The sequence below is a fragment of the Loxodonta africana genome, chromosome 8 (genome assembly GCF_030014295.1).
Source record: "Loxodonta africana isolate mLoxAfr1 chromosome 8, mLoxAfr1.hap2, whole genome shotgun sequence".
Lineage (NCBI taxonomy): Eukaryota > Metazoa > Chordata > Mammalia > Proboscidea > Elephantidae > Loxodonta > Loxodonta africana.
The window spans coordinates 112697933-112720790 of NC_087349.1; the positions used below are offsets into that span (position 1 = coordinate 112697933).

At 40.9% G+C, this 22858-nt stretch overlaps 1 protein-coding gene across 30 annotated transcripts in view; it reads right to left on the reverse strand.

Moving 5' to 3' along the window:
- The window catches only part of IKZF1 (IKAROS family zinc finger 1), a 108919-nt gene that overhangs the window by 75178 nt on the left and 10883 nt on the right, over positions 1-22858 (reverse strand). For 24 of the 30 annotated variants that reach the window (XM_064290216.1, XM_064290220.1, XM_064290214.1 and 21 more), the window contains exons 2-3: positions 18258-18311; positions 9357-9476 (exon numbers count right to left, since the gene is read on the reverse strand). In XM_064290216.1, the coding sequence (XP_064146286.1) occupies positions 9357-9476; positions 18258-18297 (160 nt within the window). In that variant the 5' untranslated portion in view covers positions 18298-18311. Of the gene's footprint in view, positions 1-9356; positions 9477-18257; positions 18312-19390; positions 19541-22858 lie in introns of all 30 variants that reach the window. The other 6 variants (XM_064290222.1, XM_064290217.1, XM_064290230.1 and 3 more) reach the window with 2 other exon arrangements.

Sequence of the window (22858 nt, forward strand, 5' to 3'; positions counted from 1 at the left end):
GGAAGAACCAGGCTGGATTATTCTTTGTATACCAATATTGCCAGTAGCTGGGAGGGACGTGATGTTTGCTGACTGAGTCTTTTCATAGACTGCATGGGTACTGCCAGCCTGACCATGTATAGCTCTGTGTATGCTTTATTGCCTGTGGATTTTAAACCTTTCATATGGTCCAGAGCATCAGTGCTTCTCCCTGAAGTCACCTGCCTAACGTGCTGATATCAACACATGGGCACATGTCAATACAGACCCCAGACACCTCAGAAAGTCTTATCTTGGGCTTGCCACAATGGCAATGGGGATAAAACTAACAGCACCTTCCACTGATGACAATGTGCTTTGTGTCCCGCCATGTCAGGGTTCCACGCATACTTACAGCTGTCACCATGCAAGGAGCTCTTATATCAAAATGGTTACTAAATCACCTGGCACAGCCAACAAACTAGTAAAGAATAGATGCAGGGACCGTAAGTAACCATAAGTTATGCTCCCAGGCACGGGATGTGTTCCTATATTTGAATAGCTGTGGCCTTTATATATTTCACAACTACCACACACACACAAATACAAACACATAGCACATACCACACACATGCAAATACACACACACACACACATACATTTCATTTTTCTCCAAGAAAAATTTTTAAAGCTTCCAATGCCTGCTCCCACCTGTCTATACCAAAACATAGTACAGTATGGTATCTGATACAATACAAAATCATTTATTTTCATTTTAATGGGTAGCTAGATGTCATAATCTTCTTCAAAAAAGATCATGATTTCTAAACGTTCTGCACTAACATAAACTAGGGGTAATAAAATTTATTTTGAAATGGGAAAGCAACAAACTTATTAGATAACAGCCTGTCTTAAAAAAAAAAAAAAAAAAAGCAAAAACAAAACTGGAAGACTCAGAGAGTACCCAGACCCAGTGCCGTCGAGTCAATTCTGACTCATGGCTACCCTACAGGACAGAGTAGAACTGCCCCACAGAATTTCCAAGGAGCACCTGGCGGGTTTGAACTGCTGACCCTTTGGTTAGCATCCGTAGCACTTAACCACTACACCACCAGGGTTTCCGTCTTAGTGGAAAAAATGAGAGTAGGAAAAATATATATATTTTTAATTCTGTATCTCAAGTTTTGGGGACTTTAGGAAAACGAGAGGCTTTACAACTGGAGTCGTTTGGGTTTGGGTCTGTTCATGGTGGCAATACCTACTGATTTCCTGAAGCATTCTGAGAGAGGGGGAGGAAGTAAACTATAAGGCAGATCTTAAAAACTGCCTCATCAAATCCTTTATACCATAAGTCAACTACAAAGAGGAGCAAGGAACTCAAAAAGGGAGATGAACAAGATTCCAAATGATATGCATTGTTTTTCCTTAAAGGAATTAAACAAACAAACAGAGCACAAGGCAAAAGCCAAGACGCCCAGACACTTGGAGCTTAGCAGAGTTATCTGCTGAGACTCCTTTCACAGAGTACTTCGCATCTGAGCGTGTTGGAGCTCAGCTGCAGCCAGGCTCAGATGCTGCTAGATAATACTTCTCCCTAGCAAAAACCGGGTTTATCAGTTCAGAAGAGATGTATTGCACAGATAAAAACGACTTCCTCTAACTGCTGATTAGATAAGCTGCCTTGGTATCCTACCCAAAGCTGGCTGCCCAATTTCCAGTTAGACCCAAGCCCACAGCTTTCTCTCTCCCTGGTGAAGAACTTCTCTCCAGTATCCTGTTTTCCCCTCCCCGGCTGTCTGAGAAGTACTACACTGAGCATCTAACTTCCATACCTCAGGACTGCCTTGGTATCCTGCCTAAAACCTGAAAAAGAATGAAAGATTTGGCACTGGCCTAATTAATGAGAAACGTATTACCACCAGTTGTTATCCATGCGACATGGATCCGGGAGACCCCATGTGTTTTCAATGGCCGATTTTTGGGAAGCAGATCACCAGGGCTTTCTTCCAAGGTGCCTCTGGATGGACTCAACTTCCAACCTTAGCAACTGAGTGTGTTAACCGTTTGCACCGCCCGGGGACTCTGAGAAATGTATGTGCCTACTTTGGTCTTAGAGCCCATGACTGACGAAAAGAATTATTGCTTCTACTGAATGTCAAAAAGGAAGATGTGCGCTTTTACACAAAGTCATTTTCCTGGATTCCAGGGATAAGCTCTTTTTTTGTGTGTGTGTTTATTTTTTAACTTTTGCTAAGGTGACTAAAACTGAAGGACCCCCAGGTATGCTGAGAATGCTGTCTCCCAGAGCCATCCCAGAGCCCCATGCCTAATGAATCCCAAGGTGGAAAATAGGACCTATTGTAATTAAGTTCTGAAATACACTATCACCACACAACCCTCTGGGTGTGGGCCACTTAAGTGAGCAAAAGCAAAAGAAGCACATTCTAGAATGTAACCCTTCTGTTGCTGTTGAGTCGCTTCTAACTCTTGGTGACCACATGTGTTACTGCCTAGAATTGTTCCATAGGGTTTTCTTGGCTGTGAGCAAATCACCAAGCTTTTCTTCCACAGCACCACTGGGTGGCTTTGAACTGCCAACCTTTAGGTTACTAGTCAAGTGCAAACCATATGTGCCACCCAGGGATCCTTTCTAGAAAGTAATAAGGCATATATAATATACATAATCTTTCTATATCCAAACAGCTTTCAACCATCACATTTCCTTCTACATAAGAGTAACTACTACATAAGATTGTCCAATTTTCTATTCCTGTTGCCAAGTCATTTGTTAAGCCCAGTTCAACCCCATATCAGTACCCATTCTTCCACTGGCTCACCCATCCCGTATGAGGTTGGGGAAATCATCTTTCTAATTCAGTATTACTTCTGCCTGTTTTTTTTTTTTTTTAAACTTTACCCTAAACCCTTCACGGGGTGGTCATCAAACTCCAATAAGGTTGCGTCTCTAACCCTTGTTCTATAGCCTCTGTCTTTCATCTCTTTCCTCTGTTACAGTCCTATTTCCCTGCCATCTGCATTCGTACGGTGGCCCCATCATTATCCACACCCTGTCCTGTGTCTGGAATCAGCCCAGTTCACAGCCACCGTCTCTGCATCCCGGAAGTTGAGAACACTCCTTAAGACCTGTTGTTATCAACAGAATTCTAGTGACAGAGGGCCCTTGGTTAATGTCAGGACATAGAATCGTGCACAGATCAAGGAAGAACAATCAGCGACTTAGCAAAGATTCACGATGTAAAGAAGGGAGAAAGGTAAGGAGTAATGAATAAATGAAAAAGAAAAAACAAGTATTTTTATACAAACTTCTTATCTGCTCTCTAGATACCAATCCTGATGCAATTCCCAAATGAAACACTCTGACGATCTCCTAGTCGACAGTTTTCAGAATAAATCTAACCCGTTTCCCACTTTTCGAATATGCATATTATGGTTTATTGAGTAAAACTGGGGTTGCCCGTGAGAGGTCACCGAGTACCTTTTCTGCTTTAAGCAGTTTCATACACAACCACTTCAGAGAGATGAGATTTCTCTCATTTTTAAAAAGACCACTTCAGAAGAAGAAGCTACATCTCATTAAACAGGCCATTCCGATGACTAAGTCCCTCACTGCCAGAAAGTTCTCCTTTACAGCTCGCTGAAGTACCTCATGCTACACTCCACTCTAAATCCCTGTTCCTTCTTATTCTGACCTAGAAGAAAATGGAAGCCACATAAGGACTATGGTCTTGACTCTGCCTTATTTTTTTGACACTTGTGTTTCCATATCTTTTTTTTTTTAATCTGGGAGACCATATTTATATACAGGCCTATAGTGTTCCTTCAACACTGAATGAAGCAATGAGGTGAGAAACTGTTTCCTTTCTCATTCTTGGAATAGTCCTACCAAGTCAGATACTAAGCCCTCCTCCCCTTTCATAGGCGTTGGATTCTACCATCTCTCACCAAGTTGTTTATTACTACCGGACCGCTCTTCTTGCTGAGATTAGATTTGTCTAAAGCTGAATGACGCTACTGGAGTAACTGGCTTCAGGACTGGCTTCATAGCCTTGCAAAAGCATTCCTCGTCTCTCTAAAACAGACACCTCAGTGGCTGATTACTACCAAATATGTTTCAACATTTTCCATCCCACCACTTCTCCTTGAAATTCCAATAGTGATGTCTAGTGCCCCTGACTTTAACTTGGCTCTGTGGTGGCCAGCACCCTCAACCTTCCCCCTGGTCCTGCCCTATTTTAAGTAATCCCTTCCTTCTCTTTGACTCTGTTTTCAGATTACGTATTCTATGGTTCATTTTTTTAAATTAATAAATCCTTCTTCTTCCTTGGTGATATAGTGCTACCTATTCTTCCTTTTCCTTCTCTCAAATGAAGGCCCTCCGGCTTCCTTTATCCTTCTCATGTATCTTTAAGATATGTTTTACGCAAACTGCCTTGTTTCATTTATGTCTCTGCTATCGTCTCCAGCAAAGTATGGCTGGATCATTTACTATTAACACTCAAAACCACTCTGTGACGTGGATGCAGTTGTTGCTGCTACTTTAAAATAAGGAAACTGGGGCTTGGGGAATCTAAAAGCCTTGCCCAGGGGCCCAGCATCAGAGAGGGGGTCTTGAACTCAGCTCTTCTGTCTCTGAGATACCTCTTCTTCCAGCCTGCCCTCACGCCATGTTCCTTCCACCCCATTTACACATCTTACATTTCAACAACTGCACTTCCTCCTGTGTTTCTTACTACTTTTGGGCAAGGGAGGGGTTTCTTCTGGTTTCCTGTTGTCTGTCCTTTAACACTCTTTCGCTATTCTGGCTTCTTCCCATGGCGCGGATGAAACACGGCTTAAAATCTATTTCCTGTAATTTACCAATTTCCCCTATCTTTTTATATTGTTTACTAATGCTGTTTGCATGTTGCCTTTATTTAAATGGTATGTCTTATGAATTACTTTAATAAATAACATGTTACTAAAATACTAAAGCTAGTTGGTATCTTTAAAACACTCATAAAGGGTAGTTTCTAAAACGTGATTGCTATGAAGAGTAGCTGACTCTTTGATGACTCTTTCTACCATTCAGTACTCTGGGATCCTCTCCCTCACTCACTTTTTCTCCTCAAACTTCTGCCCTCTCTACTCCCTGGTTTCCCCCTCCAGGTATATCACCTGGGCTTTTGCATGCAGTGATTCATGATACCTCTGACCACCCAGTCCCCCCTGGTGAGAAAGACAATCTGGGAAAGAGTGCTTTAGTGCACAGGTCAAATGTCCAAATGGCTTGCCTTGCCTGTTCACAGTGGCTACATCTACTGCTGTTTACAAAGCAAAGAGGTTTACTCAGATTTTTTAAATTTTACAATTCTGAAATTCATATTTTATAAACTTGATTCTGAAAGGAAAAGTAGAATGAATATCATGTCACACATGATAAAGGAACACTGGGAGGAGCCCACAGGAAATAGCAAACCAACCCCAAACCCGAAAATAGCACCTGCATTTGGTAAATGCTAGTGCCTGAAGGAAAGAAAGACAGGAAAGAAAATACCAAAATGGATGTCAGAAGACTCTGAAAGTTGCTCCTCAACATAGAGTAGCTAAAGCAAATGGAAGAAATGATGAAGTAAAAGAGCGGAACAGAAGATTTCGAAGGGCAGCTTGAGAAGACAAAATAAAGTATTATAATGAAATGTGCAAAGACCTGAAGTTAGAAAACCAAAAGGGAAGAATACGCTTGGTGTTTCTCAAGCTGAAAGAACTGAGGAAAAATTTCAAGCCGCCGGTTGCAATACTGATGGATTCTACAGGCAAAATATTGAATGACACAGGAAGAGGCATCAAAGAAGACAGAAGGAATACACAGAGTCACTGTACCAAAAAGAACTGGTTAACGTTCAACCATTTCAGGAGGTAGCATATGACCAAGAACTGACGGTACTGAAGGAAGAAGCCCAAGGTGCACTGAAGGCATTAGCGAAAATGAAGTTTCCAGGAACTGATGGAACACCAATTGAGATGTTTCCACAAACAGATGCAATGCTGGAAACACTCACTCATCTGCGGCAAGAAATTTGGAAGACAGCTATCTGGCCAATCACTAGAAGAGATCCATGTTTGTGCCCATTCCAAGGAAAGGTCATTCAACAGAATGTAGAAATCATTGAACGATATCATTAATATCACATGCATGTAAAATTCTGCTGAAGACAATTAAAAAATGGTTGTGGCAGTACATTGACAGGGAACTGCTAAAAATTCAAGCCAGGTTCAGAAGAGGATGTGGAATAAGAAATATCATTGCTGATGTCAAATGGATCTTGGCTGAAAGCAGAGAATTCCAGAACGATGTTTACCTGTGTTTTATTGACTATGCATAGGCATTTGACTATGTGGATTATAACAAACTATGGGTAACATTGAGAAGAATGGGAATTCCAAAACACTTAACTGTGCTCATATAGAACCTGTACATAGGCCAAGAGGCAGGCATTCAAACAGAACAAGTGGATACTGGGTGGTTTAAAATCGAGAAAGGTGTGTGTCAGGGTTGTATCCTTTCACCATACTTAATCAAAATGTATCCAAGAAGCTGGACTACATTAAGAACATGGCATCAGGACTGGAGGGAGACTCGTTAACAACCTGTGATATGCAGATGACACAACTTTGCTCCCTGAAAGTGAAAAGGACTTGAAGAACTTATTGATGAAGATCAAAGACTACATAGAGCCTTTAGTTTGGATTACATCTCAACATAAAGAAAATAAAAATCCTCACAACTGGACCAATAAGCATCATTATGATAAAAGAGAAATACTGAAAATATTGAAGTTTTCAATGGAAAATATTGTAATTGTCAAGGATTTCATTGCCCATGAAAGAAAAAGCAGTCGAGAAATTAAACAACATATTGCATTGGGCAAATCTGCCGCAAAAGACCCCTTTAAAGTGTTAAAAAAGCAAAGATATCACTTTGAAGATTAAGGTGTGCCTGACCCAAGCCATGGTATTTTAAATCTCCTCATATGCATGTGAAAACTGGATGATGAATTATAAAGACCTAAGAATTGATGCCTCTGAATTGTGGTGTTGGAGAAGAATATTGAATATACCATGGACTGTCAAAAGAATGAGCAAATCAGTCTTGGAAGTACAACCCTAATGCCCCTTAGAAGCAAAGATGGCAAGACTAAGTCTGACAGACTTTGGACCTGTATCAGGACGATCAGTCCCTGGAGAAAGACATTATGCTTGGTAAAGCAGAGGGTCAGCCAAAAAGAGGAAGACCTTCAAGGAGATGGACTGACACAGTGGCTCCAACAATGGACTCAAACATAGCAAAGATTGTGAAGATGGTGCAGGACTGGGCAGTGTTTCATTCTGTTGTACACTGAGTCACTGTGAGTCGCAACTGATTTGATGGTACCTAACAACAACAACAAACAACAACAACAAAGGACCTAGGGCTCAATCTGAGCAAATGGAACACAGTCTTGTAACCATTCAGGAATGCCTTGGTGATTTCTTACCACTGGACAAATACCAGTAATGTGAAGTTCATAAGGGGCAATATTTTTAGAATATTTTCAAGACATTTACAAAAATGATTGATTTACCTATACAAAGTGAACTGTGTACAGTTTGTCACTCTCCAGGAATTAGCCTCACTTTCAGTTCTCTAAAGGATGCCCACACAACGATTACGGCTTTATGTTTTACAGCGATTTTGGTGAGAGGTCAATGAGTTTCTCTGTAATGTCCCCGAGTTGCCCATCTCTGATATCTGGGCCCTCAGTTCATCGGAATGGTTCATGAATACATATCCATTTAATTTCTTTGTCTCTTGGTCTCTGAGCCCCTGCTTTATGTCCACAGGCAAATGTACAAGTCTTCTTAAACTTGTAAGATAAAAATTTATAAAGGTGGCATATGAATGGCACCTTTGCAAATTTTTATCATACATGTTGTCATCAGCTTAATACTTTTATTTTCATTGCCTTTTTAATTTATATAAGTGTCTCTGGAAAGAAAGTTTTACAGTAAAAGTACAGATAAATACATAAATTTAAAAATGCATGTTCTTCTATGTCCCAACTTATGGAAATCCTGAAAGATTAATGTAGCTGTCCTTTGTGATTCAAAAATGTTGCTTCTCTTCCACCTACCTTTCTCTAAAAAGGAGTCATTTTCTAATAGAAAAAAAAAATTGATCAATGTATTTGTTTTCTTGGTTTATCTACACCAAATGGCTTTAGCCACTATCCTTGTTTGTTTGGGCAACTAATTGTATAGCTAAATTAAATACATATATATATATATATTACACATATATACAATCATTATACCCAAAGTCAACTTGATTTCTAAGACATGTGAAACACACAAAATATACTTCTTAGCTATTGCTTCAGGACGTCCTATAGCGAGAAGACCGTGGTGACATTCAGAACCCTGAGAACTTAACATATGTTTGTCTGCCCTCTCTGGCTGTGGGGGCTCATGTAGCTGATCCATATGTGACCCATTTTGCCTCATTTCCACCTCATGTGACCTTCATGATATTTTTCAGTGCCAGAAGAAAGTAGACATTCTGAGGAACTTTTGACTCATTAGCAAATGAAAATGTGGTATAGTAGAGTAAAAACTACTCTTTGAGTCAAAAAATGGAAATTCTCATTCTGACACTGCTAACTGACCTTGGTTAAGGCACTGAACTTCTCTGGGCCTCTGTTTTCTTGTAATAGAGACGGGCAGACTAAGTTTTCTAAGCATAAACTGTAGCGTGTTAACCACTGGAGAGATTGCTTGTGCTCTTATGCCCACTCCTTTTATGGAAAGGCTATGTGAATGTTTGGCAAGTCATATAATCGAGACTTTTTTTCTTTGCATTAAAAAATTTTCCATTTATAAGACTTAAAAATTGACATTTGAGCAATGCTCTTACTACTTAGCGGAATAACATAAAATGGTCAGATGTGGCTTTTCTACCTCAAAGGCCTAAAGATAAACAGCTCTACTGCCATAACACATAAAACATAATTTTCATTATATACAATGCATAGCATTTGATATTCCTGCAAATGCAGTGAGGGCAGAGGACAGTGACAGCGATGTTTGTGCCCATGTGGCAGGAAGTGCTCCTCAGCTCCACCATTTGGTGCATGTGGGTCTCTCAGGCATGTTGAACTGTGTCTACCCTCTGTCAGACAAGAGGGCCCCATCCTGCTGATCTTTATACCCTATGTCCTTAACATGATGGTTGAGGGAAAACTGCATGTCAAATGACTCATGACACTTGGTCACTCTCTTTTGAAGTTATACAGAGACATAGGTTTCACAGGAAAAGAGCATGCAATAGCCTGCAAAAAGGATACCAGGATCAGCTGACTTACCCATACCTCTTTCATTCTTGGAATTCTGCTGCCCTCCGGAAGTGGTGGACAGGTCCTCAGGGACAGGCATGGGCTCATCGCCATCATCCGGAGTATCGCTTATGGGAGGGCTTTCCTTCCCTGAGGAGACAAGTAGCAGGTTGAGTTCTGGTAGTCCATTGTCACTGGCAGGGCAGGTCCCCAGGGAAGCTCAAGATTCCTAGGCTTCACCTGAGCTTGGTCAGAGAGAGGGTGAGGCCACCTGAGGAGGTGGCGACTGGATTGAGTTAATGTTTCTCTATTGGTGTGAACACACATTTTTCTGTTTATAAAAGAGATAGCAGTCATTGCCAAAAAGAGAGAGAGGGAAAGAAAGGGAGGGAGAGGAAAGGGGGAGGGCGGGAAGGGAGAACACAGATGAGAAAATGGAAAAAAAGCCAATTGTAGAGATTAACACTATTAAAATTATGGTGTGTATGTGTGTATAAACCTAATTACTGATAGCACATGGAGATGCATTTTTCTTTTTCAAAATAAATCGTGCTTTTTAAGCATTTTGGCATTTAACGCCTTGTGAACACTTTTCCATGCGAGTTATTTTATTTATACTGGCTGTGTAATACTCCACTGCACAGGTAGACTGGGATTTATTTAAATCCTTTTTCTATTTCTGAATCTGTATCTTTTACCAACTCTTTTTTATTATTAAACAACACTGCAATGAACATCTTAATAGCTAAATCTGCACATATCCTTAATAATCCTCAGAGTATAAATCTCCAGGAGTGTTATGGCTGGAGATTTATTAAAAAAAAAATTTTTTTTTTTTGACATGTTTTGGCTTTTTTTTTTTTCCTCTGGAAGGTAGTTCCATTTTTCCTCCATCAAGCCTGCTTTACCATACCCTCACGTTATTTTTTTTTTAAGGACACCAGACTGGACATTCTGTTCACAGCTATACATTCTGGGTAGCTTTCTCAGTTTCTTTTCATCAGCTGGGGTATGTTTTGCCAACTGCCTAATGTAATTTAACTTGGTGGGGAGAAGAAGCTTGGAGAAGAGAATGGACAGGAAATCTCATGCCTGCTGTGAAAGTGACTACCTCCTTGAGTCAAAGAAAGTCTGCCAACCTCAACTCTTATCTCTGAAATAGGAAAGTCGAACAAAATTCACCCAAAACTACCATTGCTTATACTTGAAAAAGCAGTATTTATCAAATAGAGTAGGATTTTACAGGATAGTTGTAGTTATTTTGACTAAACTAGAATTAAGTTTGACCAGCTCCTTCAGCAATGGGGAATTCACTCCTACTCCAAAAAATCCAACGTTGGGAAGCCATGAGTGGTAGGACGTGCCTCTTCCACTTGAGCTGACGCCTGTCTCCTGTAGCTTCCACCTTCTAGGTCTACTTTAAAACCGAGTTATGAGGCAAAAAGCAGCAAGAAACAGCTAGTGAAGCCCTCAGTGGATGCAAAATAATCCATTATAACTGCCTGTAGAAAACCCGTTTAGATTAAGATCCTAAAGAAGGATCTTTAGACTGGTATTTCCAGTTTGTGTCTGAGATGGCAACTTGGTTTACAAGCAAAGTGAGATTCCCATACAGACAAACACAGACTTTTGGAAGAGTGTGCACATAATGGTGCAAGTGTTCAGATGTCTAGTATACATGTCTAGATATAATATAAAATGTCCTTATCTGTTTGAATAAATCCCCCATAAGAGTGACAGCAACATTTTGGAGGATTGGCAAGACCAGTACTATCATTCTCAATACATAAAACAATCTTTACTGGAACAATTTAAAATAGAACCTCCACAGGCACTGAGGCTATGCTTTGGGGAACAGCACTGCATTCTCTAGGAAAGAGACATCTCAATTTAATATTCCAGTTTAGCTATAATTACCACGACTGGCAGATTTTCAGAAATAGCATTATTGGGTATATATGGACTTTTTATGGACAGCCAGTACAAGATGAATAGTTAAGATGGGTCAGGACTATTAAGAACTTCCCAAGGAAAAGCAAAAGGCCAGAGAAAAATTGAAAGTGTCGGTATTACACCTAAAGCCTTGTTTGTTGCAAAGGCTCATTATGTCAGTAATAGTTTTCATTGCCCTAAACAGAAGGCTTTAAAAGTAATGACAGCTAAATGTTACAGTATTATTCTCACAAATTATTTCATAAATGGCGAAAACTCTGAACAGGCCAATAAAGGAGGTATATTGAACCATGTGACAACTCTTATTTTCTTGTAAAATGACTGGCCTAGAGCAGTAGTTTCAAACACTGGGGACTTTGGTGGGGGAGGAGGTCAGAAGACTTTTTTTTTTTAATAAGAATAATTTTATACAGAATTTTTTAAGACAGGAGTTCTATTTAAAGGTGGATCATTACAGGGTGGGAAGCTGGAAGAACCAGAGACCCAGGCCACTTGCCTTCTTGAAGAACCGATAGGGTACCTCCATGGAACTCACAGTGAAGGCCACTGACCTAACAAACTAACCCAATGACTAAATGTTTATAGGGTGTGTGGTGTGTGTATGTACGCATTTCTCCTTAAAAAGCTGTTATGGCATGGGTTCCTCATTATTATTTCTTATTATGACCTTCCCTAGTATAACTCTGGAGTATTCTATGACGTTTTGGGACCAGTTTAAACAGCCGTAGCACCCTGGAACAAAGGGAGGATCATAAAGAATTAGGACTTATCCCATGAAGGAGTGCCTGTCTTTCTGCTCAGTTCATGCCAAAATACATCCAAATAACTCTTGATTACTTACTGTTATTTTTTTAATTTAATTGATCTGTTTATTAGGTACCAAGATCAACTACAAGTTGTTGAGGATGTTCATAATTGTATATGTGCTTCTTAAGACCTTTATCAGTCTGGTAGATTAGAACTTTTATTTTCCCTATGTGGGAAAAAAAAAGGAATAATGAAAACAGTAGGGGCATGATGCTAAAATGCCATGGATCAGACTCGATCGATAGCTCTCTACACAGAAGGAGCACATGGGGAGAAGACGGAATAAAAATTAGTCTCAATGTGTCCAGTGACAGCAAGTCAGAGCAGGAATATAGCAACATTATATATATTTACATGCCCTCCAAGAGTTCTTTTTAATTCAGCCTTCCCTGGCCTTATCTTGGGGATTGTTTTTAAGAATTCATCTGATTTGCCTAAAAGCCCCTGAAGGTGGAGTTGTGGTTGTGGGGACATTAACCACGCACATGAGTCTTTGGGCCCTGGGACCCTTGCATTCTCGTAATTACTTCTGGAGATTTTACACTGAAGATTTACCACTTCGTGAAAACCTTTATGGTAGGCAAAAATATTTTTACATGTGGATTTTTAAAAAAACGTGGCCATTTAACCATTTAAAATGCAAAAGCCATACGAAAGATTATAATAAAGAAAAAAAGGGATAAAATTATTAAGTCAAGTAAACACATCACGGATATTAGCACAGGGTGACTCAGAGTTAGTTGGCCTTGGGTACAGTTCTGGTTTGATCAATTATATGACCTAAGGGAACACGGGAGCCCTGGTGGCACGGTGGTTAAGAGCTTGGCTGCTATCCAAAAGATCGGCAGTTTGAATCCACCTGCTGCTCCTTGGAGATCCTATGGAGCAGTTCTACTCTGTCCTGTGGGGTCGTTATGAGTCGGAATCGACTCTATGATTACTGGTTTGGTTTACTGGTTTTTAAGGGAGCATGAAACAAATCAGTTCTTCCCTCATGTGGGTAAAAAACACGACTGTAGCCTCGCTCACAGGGATGTTGTACAGATAAAATACAAAAATGTGCATGAATTTGGAAACATTAAATAAACTTATGATATTATAAACTATAACATACTATATAAACATAAGGCACGTATAGGACCAAACATCTCTATTTTCCTTACATGCAGGCACGATGATACACGCAAACACACTGCATTGTAGACAGCAAGAAATCAGATATTTAAATGGAATAATTTAGGAGGTGCAGTAAAATTTCTCTTATTTAGAAAAATGAAATAAACTTCTGGTTAAATTACAAATACACCCAATTTATATTTAATTTTCTTAGTACCTATACTTCAAATGTAGTTCTTAGACGACACAAATGGCTAAGCACTTGACTACTAATCAAAAGGTTGGCAGGTTGAGCCCACCCAGAGGTGCCTTGGGAGAAAGACCTGGTGATCTGCTTCTGAAAGATTTCAGCCACTGAAAACCTTATGAAGCAGTTCTACTCTGCATACATGGGGGTCTGCATGAGTGGGCATCGACTTGATGGTGACTGGCTTTTTTTGGTCATATTTCAAATAACACATCACTTATGAGGCTTTTTTGGGCAAATGAGGTGTGAATATTTTATAATTGGCTTATCAACTGCAAGTAAATTATTTTTCAAATAGATCATACTTCACTGAAATGCATGAGTTTTTTTAATCACACATTCACTCAGAAGAACGTACTTTCCGGAGTAAATAAAAACTCAGAATACAGAGTCTCATCTCTACATAATAGTGGACAGGTCTGCACCCTAGAGACCATGGGCTCACAGCCCAAAGCCATCTTAGCTCCCTATGGAACTTCTGGCCAGTGACTTAAATTCTCTGAGCCTTAAAAAAAAAGCCTTAGCTCCCTGTAAACAGAATGTAACAGCTATACCTTCTTCATTGGGTTCTTATAAGGCTGAAATGAGACAAATGCTTACCATAAAATGGTAAATATGAAGCATTCAATGTTATTTACTCTGATTAACTAGATAAAATATTTTCACTGATACTTACGTGAGCTTCATTACCCTAAGTGGATTATATATGTCTAGAGAGCACATTGCTTATGTCCTGGTTCCAATGAACACATTATAAACACCATTTAGAAAACATCCAATATATATTTAGGATCACTGGAGCCAGAGGGACCTTAAAAATCAACTGGTTCAAGTTCTTCACATTACAGATGACACTACGGTGGTCCATTAGGTAGACAACACTATCTTAGGTCCCCTAGCTGTGGCAGAGATAGGTCATTGATACAAGGCTCCCCATTTCCCAGCTCCCCACTGCCACAAGCTAACTCTTCCTATAACCAAACCCACTGCCGTCGAGTCGATTCCGACCCATAGTGACCCTACAGGACAGAGAAGAACTGCCCCATAGGGTTTCCAAGGGGCACGTGGTGGATTTGAACTGCCAACCTTTTGGTTAGCAGCCATAGCTCTTAACCACTGTGCCACCACGGTTTCCAACTCTTCCTATAGAAATCAAAATAAAAAAAATAATGCTCATGGATGGAAAATATTTTTGAAAGACTGCTAAAAAACAGTAATAATAATAAAAAGGAAAGAAGGGAAAGAGGGATGGAAGTAGCAAGGGAGGGAGAGAGGGTAAACCTAACAAAAGAATTGGTAAGACATTCCCTAAACAAAATACAGCTTGCTTTTAGACATACTCTCCCCCCAACACGTGCCTCCTGCCAACACACGTGAACTCATGTCAGTACATATACGTGTCTACTATCTGCAAGACACTGTAAACCAGGACACAGTTCTCATTTAGGATGCATCCTAGGGAGGAAACAACCAGGTGGTCTGAAAAAAGTCAGGTATTAAGTATTCTTTTTTCAAGTGAGCATTTCACATATATTAGGTTGAACCATATGAAATTGCTGACTTTTGAACATTTTTTACCCAAGAAAATGGCAATTTCATATGGTTCAACATAGAAAATTTCATTTTTTTTCCCTTTTTCTGTTAAATATTTGAATATATTTTAAAAACTAATTTTGTCTTTTGATTAAATATATATATTCTCATTGTAATTTAGCTGAAAGTTTACAGAGCGAATTAGCCTCTCATTAAACAATTAATACACATATTGTTTCGTGACATTGGTTGCCAACTTTACAAACTTGGGTTCCCTATTACCAGCTTTCCTGTCCACTCCTGCCTTCTCATCCTTGCCCCTGGGCTGGTATGCCCGTTTAGTTTCTTCTTCTTCTTTTTTTTTTTTTTATGGGCCTGTCTAATCTTTGGCTGAAGGGTGAACCTCAGAAGTGACTTCAGTACTGAGTTTACAGGATGTCTTTTTTTTTTTCTCTTTCTTGCGGACAGAACATAACAACACTGTGTAATTTTATGGGAAAAGAGACTGATTCAGTAATACACCATCTCATATTTCACGTAACAAATGTTAGCCACTATTTATCAGAATGTATATCCTTATTCCATAACTAACTGCCCGCTTTCCCAATTTTAGAAATGGAAAAAAAAAAAAAAGAAGAAGAAAGTGATGTAATGGTTGGTTTTAATTGGAGAAGGGGCAATCTCATTCCAAGAAGCAGAAACAGTATCCTTCAAACCTTCCCTCTATTAAAATGACACAACTCTTTAAATATTCTAAGCATTGTTTAGAATGCTCAAAGTTTACATAACTCGAAAGTCTTATTAATGTTTTAGAAACATTAACTCCTTTGCTAAGTGTCTACAAACTAAATTTCAGACCAAACCTTAAATCTTTTTTGACCAAAAACAAGTTTCTTTCTTCAGGAAGTCTTGTGTAATAAGGGCTGTCTTCGTTCTTGCCCTTACCCCCAGCTACCGTCTCCTTTAAACAGACACAGTCCAGCAGTCCAGGACGAATTAAGTATTAGCGTAAAGTTAGAGAGGGTGAGAAAGATGTCAGATGACAATGAGGCTTTTGGTTACGTCTGATACCAAGAGACAAGAACAAAAATGAGGCCAGCTCTTCCTCATATAAAACATTCCAGGATTGGCTACCTAGGCTATGACATTCAGATATCATTGCTAGACATCAGAGAGTAGACCCTTGATCAAAGTGACCTCATTCTCGTCAAATGCATCACCCAAAATATTGATTTAGAAGCTACATTTTCATCAGTGTTAAAGCAGAAAGAAGGTGCACAAGAGGCCATAAAGAGCCACACTTTTTTTTTTTTTAATAACTAGATTTTTTTTTTAAGAAACAAAACATGTGCTTAAGGAGGACAAAAATCAAATAATACTGAAAGGAGCAGATGAAAAGCAAAAGTCTTCCTCTTTCTCCCCAGCTGATCTCTTCCTTCCACTACTTTGTGTGTGTGTGTGTGTGTGTGTGTGTGTAATTTCTTTTCTTTTTAAGGACTGGGACCCTACTCTGCATTCAATCCTGAAACATGCTTTTCTATTTTTACTTGAACACATACCTTGGGCACCTTTCCATACCAGTACATTCACAGTGTCATCATTTTTAAACAGTGCATGGATGTGCCACACTTTTTTCTTCTAAATAATTGGGGGCGGGTCAGCAAAGGCACGAACAACATTGACAGACCATTCTCATAGAGAGGCCAGCCTTCTGGGACTATGAGTCTGTGAAGCTCTAAAACATAAAATCTTGAAATTTCCAGAGCCCACTGAGGCCGCTGCTTTTCACATCTCTGGTACAAGATTAAAAGTGAACCCCCCGCACCTATGAATATGTGTACTGTACGGGTACTGATAGCGTGTGATTCCGCCCCCTCAGAGTTGCCCAATAGGATAGTATGAACTCCTCTTCTGGGTGTCATCTCCATTATTTGCTTCCCCACTTTGGGGATCTCTTATAATGGGAAGAGTATTCCTAACATGGCTTCAAAAACTACACAAGTTTATGTTATTGAGGGAGGAACAACTCAGAAGAGGAGGGGGGAATGGTTGCCCAGCTCGAAGAATGTAATCAGTGTCACTAAATGGTACATGTAGAAACTGTTGGATTGGTGTATGTTTTCCTGTGTATATTCTCAACAACAACAACAACGTAAAAAAAAAAAACAGTAAAGGGAAGGAATGTTTCTATATTTGTCATGGATTGAATTGTGTCCCCCAGAAAAATGTGTGAACTTGGTTGGGCCATGATTCCCAGTATTGTGCCGTCCATTGCCATCCACTTTGTGGTTGTAATTTTATGTTAAAGAGGATTAGGTGGGATTGTAACACCCTTACCCAGGTCACATCCCTGATCCAGTGTAAAGGGAGTTTCCCTGGGGTGTGGCCTGCATCACCTTTTATCTCTCAAGATATGAAAAGGAAAGGGAAGCAAGCAGAGAGGGGGACCTCATACCACCAAGAAAGCAGTGCCGGGAGCACAGCACGTCCTTTGGACCCAGGGACCCTGTGCAGAAAAGCTCCTAGTCTGGAGGAAGATTGATGAAAAGGCCGAGAGAGACAGATAGCCTTCCCCTGGAGCTGACACCCTGAATTTGGGCTTTTAGCCTACTTTCCTGTGAGGAAATAAACTTCTCTTTGTTAAAGCCATCCACCTGTGGCATTTCTGTTATAATAGCAGTACAACATGACTAAGAAAATGTTTAACAAATATTCTAAATTGTACCCCAAACCTATGTTTTTCAATTTACTTCCTCTCTCTGTCTCTCTTTTTTAAATACCACCATGACACATGTTTGGGATCAATCAACCATTTTTCCCAAGAGTGCAAACACATATTTAATCCTTCCCAAGTTACTACTGGAGCCCTGGTGGCACAGTGGTTGAGAGCTTGGCCGTTAACCAAAAGGTCGGCAGTTCAAATCCACCTGCTGCTCCTTGGAGACCCTATGGGGGGCAGTTCCGTTGTGTCCTATAGGGTTGCTATGAGTCAGAATGGACTCGACAGAAACGGGTTTGGGTTTCGGTTTTTTTGAAGTTACTACCAGATTTAACAGTACAACTGATTTTATCTTGGAGATTTTTCTGTTCTTTAAATTGGGATAACTGCTAAGAGCTGAAGTCACATATGGATAGAAAGTCCACCTTGGTCTTTTCTTAGGCAGGAGAGCCTCTCTTCCTCTCCCATGAGTATAGCAAGCACCTTGAGTTCTGACACCCCGTGGGGCAGTCCTCATAGTCTCCCCATACTGGTATGTATCTCATAAGGGTCTCACCTGAAATTTGGGACATATCTTGGCCGTCATCAGCTTCCATTGTTCTTAGGGTATCTGAGAAAGAGAGGAAGGGGTTTTAGTTTAAAGCAAAACACTAACAAGATATGAAAGAGAGAGAGATAAAGAAACCATATGCTATTTAACAACAAGGTTATCTAAGAAGAATAATGCATTTTCCTCCTAACATACTTGCTGGAGTATCAGACTGGTGCAGACCTTGATCCTTTTAAAAAGAGCATTACAAAGATTTATAAAAATATCATTACAAGCACAGGAGGACCAAATTTGTTATTTATTGTTAATTTCCTACTGCATAATAACCCAAAATGCAAACTGACTGCAACAAAATTAAGCAGAAAATTAAATGGCCCTGGGTCATTGTAGGCACAGAATTCATTCTCTTGGCTGATCCATAGTTATGTTCTTTCTAATTTACTGAGCATGCATCGATGAACCTTGAGTCAGCTTGGTGACACGCGTACAATCAGCAATCAAAAAACGAAGCAATTTGCTGAAGAATGTCTCATTTACCCAGGCAGGGCTGCATATCTGAGCAGGAACTGCACTACCTCCATCAATAATGAATACACCTCCAGCCTGGCAGATAGGCCACGCCGCGCTTCCGTCTTTGTCCCTCACTCTTTCAGGGCTCTTGCCTCAGACTTCACCAGCCCTCTTGCACAGGGAGAAGTGAAGCTCACTACAACAGCAAAACAAACCCAGGAGAGAAGAGGGGCCCAAACCTTCCTGTTCTGCTGATAGATGGATAGCGGGCTCCTCAGATTGGTTTAAAAACAAACAAACAAACCAAAACAGCTCGGAAAATCTTACTCTTCTGTCTCAACAGTGAATGTTTCATAGACTCCATTGTAAGCTTCCACAAACACCAGGGAGAAACCCCGCACCTTAGTGGGGGTAGAGATAAAGTACTGTGTAGGGTTTTGCACTTGGGGTGTTGGCCTGCCAACTCAGGGGTCTCAAGCGCCCATTGTCAGTGACATTTGGTAGTTCCATGGAGAAAGAAATCTGTGGCCCGCAGAAGGTAGCCTCAGCAAAACCTGCTCATTTATGCACTGCTATTTTTTTTTTTTTAAGCAACCTAGACGACTTACCAGAAGAGATACTTCACTTACTAGCAAACTGAGTTTATTTTCTGGCTCCAAACCAGGTCAGTTTTTTTGGTTTGTTTTTGGCCACCTCTGTCTCTTTGCTTCAGATGTGTGACTCTGAGCTGTGAGGCCTTTTTCAGTAGAGGCCCGAGACGGACGGAAGATTCAGATGACCTGAGGAGAGATTGTCCTCTGTTTCTGAGAGTCACTTAACTACTCTGAAAGGCAATATGAATTTTCAAGGCCGGAGGGTGATTCAGAGATACAGCCTGTGATCACAGAACAGAAAAAGGCCCACGGCCCACATGTGGTTCAGTTCCAAGACTGAGGGTCCATGAACATGTTACAGCCAAACAAACCAGCCCCAGAAGCACACACAAACACACATCTCCCTTCCCTCTCCCATAACCAACTTCCCCCCTCCCCCCATCCCCGAAGGAGCCCTGTTACGTAACTCATCTCACGTTTTGACACACATTCTCCACCAGCCCTACTCTGACCTCAGCCCGGCTTCATGGGTGGTGGCTCTACGTGGCTGCTCAGGGCCCCACCTCCAGATGGTCCCGCACTTGGTCTAATGTTCTACCATGGCCATTGTGTTGTTCTCAATAATTTATGAACACAGGGGCCACTACGTTTTCATTTTCCATGGGGCTTGCAAATTCTGCAGCTGGTCTTGTCTGACATCGTGGGGAGTGGCTCCATAAGCTCCCTGAATTTTCCCCAAGCTCCAAATTTGCATCTCTTGTGATGAAAAAGCAATGACTTTTTGGTGCAAGTGGCTCTGCTTTTATGTAAAGGCGAAAGGAAGACTCCAACTATGGGAAACTGTGCTTGAGGCAAAGAGCATTCAGCCCCTTCCAAGACAGAAGCTACAAGGGGCAGCCCTGCAGCATCTTAAAGGGCAATGAAAGACCTTCCCACCACTCTCCCCTCCCCATTCACCGCAGTTAACACACGTAAGATCAGGCTCTTTATTTACTTGTATAACGCACTTACTGGGCCCTCTTGTCCTACAAGGTATCAGGACATAGCGTCAAGGAGAAAATGGAATTTATGCCTCTGTCCAATATGAGAAGCCCTAGTGGCTCTGTGGTTAAGCGCTAGACTGCTAACTGAATGGTTAGCGGTTCGAATCCACCAGCTGCTCTGTGGGAGAAAGATTCAACAGTCTGCTTCCATAAAGATTTACAGCCTTAGAAACCCCATGGGCTAAATTCTACTTGCTATGAGTCGGAATAAACTCAATGGCAGTGGGTTTTGGCTTTTTATGGTCTCAGCTATAAAGAAGCTTAAATTCAGTGAAAGAAGTTAGCCACAACAGGTAATTACTGATACGTTTTTGCAAACCTTTGTTGTTGTATGCCATGGAATTGATTCCAACTCATAATGACCCTAGAGGATACAGTAGAACTTCCCATAGGGTTTCCTAGGCTGTAATCTTTAAAGAAGTAGATCGCCAGGTCTAGTCTCTTATGGAGCCGCTGGGGGGTTCAAACCACCAACCTTTCAGTCAGCAGCCAAGCACTTAACCATTACACCACCAGGGTTCCTTACCTAGATGAAAAACCAAGATCAGCAAGTCTGTAAAGGGAGATGCCATGATTAAAAATTATATCACAGAAATATACAGCTATTTTCTACATTGCATGGGAGGCCCAAGCAACTCCATTCACGCAAGTGGCAATCATATCAGTAGTAGGACTACAGCATCAGTAGACGTACTTTCACCTGTGCAAGTCTTATAAACATGAATGCTTTTATTGTTTCTTTGGAGCAAGCAGTTCTGAATCGTGCACAAGGGGAAACAGATGCAGAGATAAGTGATGGCCAAGGTGACAGAGGCCGTCAGTAGCTGTTCCTTGAGGAGAGCGGGGAGCTAAGCCTCCTGTCCCAGTACACCATTTGCCCTCCTCTGACTCAGGACAGACTACTGATTTGGAAGGTCTAAAATCTCTGTGTTCCCTTCTATCCTCTTCTATGTATCAATCGATCTCTCTCTCTGCCCCCCCCCCATCTTTCTCTCATCCTGCTGATCAAACAGGGTCAACCAGGACTTTCCTAATCACAGCCCTATAGACTTAGCTTATCAATGACTTTAGAGACCACGGCATGTTGAAGATCAAGCTGAAGATCTGAGAAACAGCATAGCAGATAGTGTATCTGGTTGGGCAATGACCACATCATGGTAACTGGGTATTACTGTTCTGGGATCGCCCACCTTCAATGCTGACCCTTTGGGGACAGTGAGGATTGTCTGAAATACCCTCCCTCACCTTCATGCTTCTCTCTTCTCCTCCCACACTTTCAAGGGATTGAAACTTGGCTGCTTGCTGGGAAGAAATATCCAACAACCCTGGGCAGCTGTTGCTTCCAGGAGGGGAGCTCAGCCCCTCCTTCTCCATGGTGTCTGGGGTTCCTCCTCTGTGAATTAGCACTGGGCTCAGAGGATCAGCCAAAGCCAAGCCCAGCTTGCCACACTGACTGTCAGGCGGGGGGCAGGGGGCGCTCTCAGAGGTTCCTTTAGCTGCCTCAGCTCCGCCCTCCCTTTTCCTCCCCTGTGAACACTTCTCTTGATAGTACTTATTACTTATTCAATAATTCTGATTAGTTCTCTGCAAAAACGTGAGTATGGATTAATGAAGTAAAAATAAAAGTCGGATGCCTGCCAAGAATCATAACTTTATTACTTTTCAAGCCACACAAAGTAATGGCTATTAAAGAGCGATTAAGTATGTGGCTTTTCAAACCTGCTGCAGTGCACGAGTAAGGCCACCCAAAATTAGTGTATTTGCTGGGAGTACCCATTGCCATCCAGTCAATTCCGACCCATAGGGACCATGTAGTGGTTAAGCATTTGGCTGCTAACCAAAAGGTCAGCAGTTCGAATCTACCAATCCTCTGAAACCTTATGGGGCAGTTCTACTCTGTTCTACAGGGTCACTTGCTGGGAGTAGTACTTCTATAAGCTTTAAAAACTGTTAGTTTTCCGAGATTTAAACAACTTCCTTACACTAGTATTTTAATTTCTCCCCCCTCCCCCACCCCCAAAAAAAAAAAAATTTTTTTTTTTTCCCCCACCCCCAGCAAATACCTTTCCCCTCCCTTGATGCTGTAAAGGTAATTTTCTGTCCGCTGATGTTACTATTTTCTATCCAGTAACGTTTCTTAAGTACCTTTTGCGTGCCAGGAAAAGGTAGTAAAGGAAAATATAATAGTACTAGGCAGTATTATTTAAGCAACCTACTAATGGGCCTGGCATTTTACCAGTGAACTGTTAGCCTCACACGACCAGAAACCTCGTCTATCATGCCCACCGTTTTATTTGAGCCCCTAGCATGGTGTCCAACATAGAGCTAGCATTCAAGATCTACTTGTTAAATGTGTGTCTTTAATCCTCACAATAACCCTGATGAATTCGTATTATTATTTCCATTTTAGAGATAAGAAAAGCAAGGTTAAGAAAAAAGTAATCTTCCCAAGGTCATACAT